Consider the following 4882-nt stretch of genomic DNA (forward strand, 5'->3'; position numbering starts at 1 on the left):
CCTCTCATTCCCCCTGCTCTGGAGTTTCCCCCTCTCATTCCCCCTGCTCTGGAGTTTACGGCCTCCTAAATCTGACATATTTGAAAACACTTTTGGTTTGGACTCTGCGTGGCTCTGTCCGAGACATTTGTCAACACCGACGCCAACGTGTCGCTCACAACGGAGTATACACGCTGCTTCCTGTTTACGCACAGTACACCAGTACGTTGATGAGATATTTATTAGTTCTACTGAAGCTTAAAAAATATTTGTGTGCACAGAGATTGTTTTTTGGCTAGAAATTGCACTTAAAAACCAAAACGTAGCAATGTAGATAACTGGTAACTGGTTTTATTCTTTATGTGTAAATCTGAATTGTTCCAGAGCTCTGCAGGATGATGCCGCTGTGATCCTTTAAAAATATAAAAATAAAGTGCAAAGTATTTTGGAAGATTTCAGTTTTCCATCAAGTACAACAATGTTGATAAGACACGAGAGAAATCCTGTGTTTACAGACAGACATTGGTTAAATGACTCACCTTTTAAAGTATTTATTAAAGAACAAAATAGTCTTTCTGTGAGTTAATTCTGTTCACATTGCAGAAATTTTAGTTTTTATTTCAATGTACTTCATCTGATTAACGTACTCGTCCAAAGAATTTCATAAAGTTTTTACTTTTGGAATTTCGAGCCCCGAAAGTTAGTTACTCTCGTTAAATCTTTTCATTCTGAATTTTTTAATTTATAAAATTTCAAGGTTTTGAGTTTGTTTTGATGAGATTTAACTATTTTTTACATTAAATGACTCTGCCTTTCCTTTAGAAAACTCCAAATCTTTGACGGTTTTACAACATGCAACAACAGCCTCAACCCCTACAGCTTCAAACCAGATGAGATTTTATTTACAAGTTAGTGTTTAAGTCCTTGATGTTCCACGTCCGGGATTGCTCCGTTGGCGCCGGAAAATCCCCCGGATTTCACTCATTTCACCCGGATGTCCGTGACCTTGTGCTTCCTTTGTGTTGGCGGTCTAACCTCCGGTGGATTTCTGAGGACTCTGGTTACCTGGTCCTCAGATCTCTGCAGGGTAAATCCAGACCGCTAGCTAGACCATCTGTCCAATGTACACCTGTTCCACCAAAACAAGTTCCTTCCCGAGGCTATTTTTTAGCGGCACCGTTGCTCTGTCCGGCGCTTACCGCCACCAATCACATGATTTAAACCAATCACATGATTTAAACCAATCGCATGATTTAAAGAAATGTCTCATCTCAAAAAGCTGTGTGGACTAACCGGACCCTCCTCCGCAGTGCTGTGGGGGAAGGTCTTGCAATGAAAGACAAATATATATGTCCACAACTAAAACAACTTTTAAACGTACACATTCCACCCAAACAAGTTCCTTCCAAGCCTGTTTGCAGCTGCACTACAGCCTTTCTCTGGTACACACTTGGATGTAAGATAGATTGCAAGGGACTGCAGATGAAAATTAGCCTGTTTGGCTGAATCTGGCACATTTACATGTTGGACTCTGTACTCATGTTGATAAATGTGCATCGTCCCTTTTTAAATGAAGAAAAAAAAAAAGATCCATATTAATACAACTGTTTCATCATCATCCAGCACAACAACAGAAACTGTATTTAAATCAATTGAGTTTTGTTGCTGCTTTCTGTGATTTCCTTTTTTAAAGAGTTAAAGTGCGACTGATAATGCCTTCAAAGGACCTTTTTTAAAATGAAATGCATACAAATCTATTTAAAGGTGCACTATGAGTTCCTGCATGGTTTCCGCTTGATTTCATTTTTTGTCTCAAATCGTAGGCATCTCTCATTGATTCGCTAGCGTCACCCTGAACTACACACACATGCTCAGTACCTGTACATGCACTAACGGAGAGATGTCAGAGTGGGGGGACTGCCCATGGAAAGGCGCATCGAGCAGTTGGGGGTCCAGTGCCTTGCTTAAGAAGACCTTGGCAGTGCCTGGAAGGTGAACTGGCACCTCTCCAGCTACCAGTCCACCACCATACTTTGGTCTGTATGGGAACTTGAACCAGCGACCCTGGCCCAGTTACAGAAACATGGGGGAAGGGCAATACCAAGAAAGTATAAAAGCTTTAAAATGTACAGTTTCACGTTCAATACAATACAAGAAGATAGAATACAGTAAAGTCTGACGCCTTTAACAACAACCAGACTGATGGGGCCACCTAGGGGACAACATACTCTAATGCAAGTACAAAGATAATCTGAACATTTTCATATCAATGACTAAAGTATTTTACTATTAATTGATCATACAAACCGATTAACATTTAACACAAATTATTCTCCTCTAGATCTGCAATGAGTCTTCTCTTCATCCTAACAGCCCCTTAATTATTGAAGTGACATTTGCCACATAACGGGCGTCTTTACCTCCACTGAGCGGGGGGTTTTCAGTACCTGTCCGTTCATTTTCAGTAACTTACCTAAAACTAGCAGATTTTAAATTAAGTCTGGTGCAAATTAGAGCAAAGAGACAAAAACCCAAGTGATGCCTTTTTGCTGTGGCTGAAATTAAATATTTAGACCAATCACATACCTGCATATGAAGAAAAAAAAACTTAACTGCACAGTTGAGTGAACATCTGTAAAGCTGCAGCCATTGGGTTAAAGATGCCGACATCAAATGTAAAATGCCACATGGAACGACAGCAGCTGCAGAAACGTTTTATTTTCTAGAAAACAAAGAGGATGTTTCTGTGCAGAGCGTCTTTGAGACGTAGAAGAAAGCAGAAGGGTCATGAAGAACATGAGAAACAGGAAGGATGGTGTGGGTAAGTGCATGCATGTGTGTTGGTGTGATTTTGACTCTGTGGTCGAGTATGAATGTATTAACTCTCACAGACGGCTTCCTCCTCGGCTGAGCGTCAGTCTGCTCCGAAGACGCCACGCTGCCGGACGTCCATACGGCGCCAGGTAAGCGTTCCTTTTTAGGGTTTTTCTGTGGGGTTAATTCTCTGAGAGCAACATAAAACATCCAGAGTAAGAGGGACAACGTTTCTGGAAAGAAACGTTACATTTAAAAAATGTTCTTTTGTTGCCTTTTGAGCACCAGTTAACAAAAGTTTATTATTCCCCTTTTACTGTCAGAAATATATGTATTTGTGTGTGTGTGCGTTTGTGTGTTTCTCTCTGTGTGTGTGTGTGTGTCTCTCTCTCTCTCTCTCTCTGTCTCTCTGTGTGTGTGTGTGTGTGTCTGTCTTTCTGTTTGTGTGTGTGTGTGTGTGTGCGCGCGCGTTTCTGTGCATGTGTCTTTGTGTGTGTGCATTTGTGTCTCTCTGTGTGTATGTGTGTGTGTCTGTCTTTCTGTCTGTCCTTGTGTGTTTTTGTGTGTGTATGTCTCTCTCTCTCTCTCTCTCTCTCTCTCTCTCTCTCTCTCTCTCTCTCTCTCTCTCTCTCTCTCTGTGTGTGCGCGTGTTCTACTATCTTTAAGTGTAGTAATGCTCTTCCCTTTATTCTTTGGGGGATGTAAACGGGGAAATAAGCACCAAGGCAGACATTTGCTACTTCTGATAGTTGAACAAGGCGGTCTACTTCTTGATCTTTTAAGTCCAACTGAAACGAAATGACTTTTAAGGGATAACAAGTTCACGTTCAAGACCTTTATTTGTCCCCGAGGGGCGATTCATTTTGCTGCAGTAGCAAGAAATTGACACATAGTACATCAAAACAAAGACGATAACATCAATTAAAACACAGTATCAAACCAAATGGGGAAAACAAATGCCACAACATTAAAAGTTTAAGTCCCAGAGTGCCTTATGTCCCGATGTTACGTGGTCTTTCCAGAGTTAGGCAGAGAGACAGCAGAGGGGACGAAGGAGAGTTTGTACCTGTTAGTTTTTGCTGGTGACTGAAACGGGAACCGGAGGGCAGCAAATTAAATGCTGCATTCAGGGGCTGAGAACTATCAGACATGATGGATTCTGCCTATTTAATCCTCTAGGTACCCAAAATACAGTTCCCTTAATGTTTGGGAGAGGTAAACAGGAAGTAAGCTATGTTATGGATCAAGCGCGTTACGCTGTGGGCTTCAACTTAAGCCTCATTTTATATTTTTTAGTCTATATTTGTTTACGTTTTTTAAGCAAAGACTTCCTTTCCCCCATTCTGAAACACTTGTACGCACCAATTTCTGGTGGGAATACGTTAATTTACCCCATGAGAAGGGAAACACAGACGACATTCTGAAAGCAGTAACAGGGATTTTCACACCAGGGACCTAAGACTGGGTCACGAAAGTTGAACCCCAAGACAACGAGGAAAAAGGGGGACTAAGTACCCAGGGTGAGTTGAGGAGGGCCCAAAAAGACGCTAGAATGAAGAGCTGTGGATCCGGGGATGGGCCCTCAGAAAATGTCTTTCTACAGAGCCCAGGATGTTGTGCTACGCCCCTGATACTGCGTGTACCTTGTACACCATGTGACCTGCCGTCCTCTCTCGTCCCCTGCAGGTTCCAGCCATGAGTCGGCGACGGGTCTCGGTCAAAGATCTGGGGGTGTCGGACTGTCAGGGCTGGCTTCTCCGCAGGAAGGGGGGCCGCAGTTTCCTGGGAAGCAAATGGAAGAGATACTGGTTTGTCCTGAAGAAGAGTTCCCTGTACTGGTACACCAACCAGATGGTGAGTCCCAGCTAACGGAGACGATCGGGGTTCTGTGTTTTAACTGTAGCTACACATCATCATCATTATTGTTATTATTTCATAATAACATCAATAATAATAACAATAACAACCTTTCACTCGGATATCTTTCATCAGACTTACACTTTAAAGCTATGCTGTCTCCTCCATGAGGAATTCTAAGTAATTACAACACTGTTGCTGTGTCTACATGATACAAGCCTTCCGTGATCAC

General features: G+C 42.1%; 1 protein-coding gene across 1 annotated transcript in view; it reads left to right on the top strand.

Annotated features, from left to right (window-relative positions):
* The first annotated feature begins 2722 nt into the window (after nucleotides 1–2722).
* LOC117961021 (interactor protein for cytohesin exchange factors 1-like) overlaps nucleotides 2723–4882 on the top strand; it is an 8314-nt gene continuing 6154 nt past the window's right edge. The window contains exons 1-2 of the mRNA XM_034899385.1: nucleotides 2723–2942; nucleotides 4480–4647. Coding sequence (XP_034755276.1) covers nucleotides 4489–4647 — 159 coding nt within the window. The 5' untranslated portion in view covers nucleotides 2723–2942; nucleotides 4480–4488. The remainder of the gene's footprint in view (nucleotides 2943–4479; nucleotides 4648–4882) is intronic.

This window comes from Etheostoma cragini, chromosome 18, assembly GCF_013103735.1.
Source record: "Etheostoma cragini isolate CJK2018 chromosome 18, CSU_Ecrag_1.0, whole genome shotgun sequence".
In the NCBI taxonomy this organism is placed as follows: Eukaryota; Metazoa; Chordata; class Actinopteri; order Perciformes; family Percidae; genus Etheostoma; species Etheostoma cragini.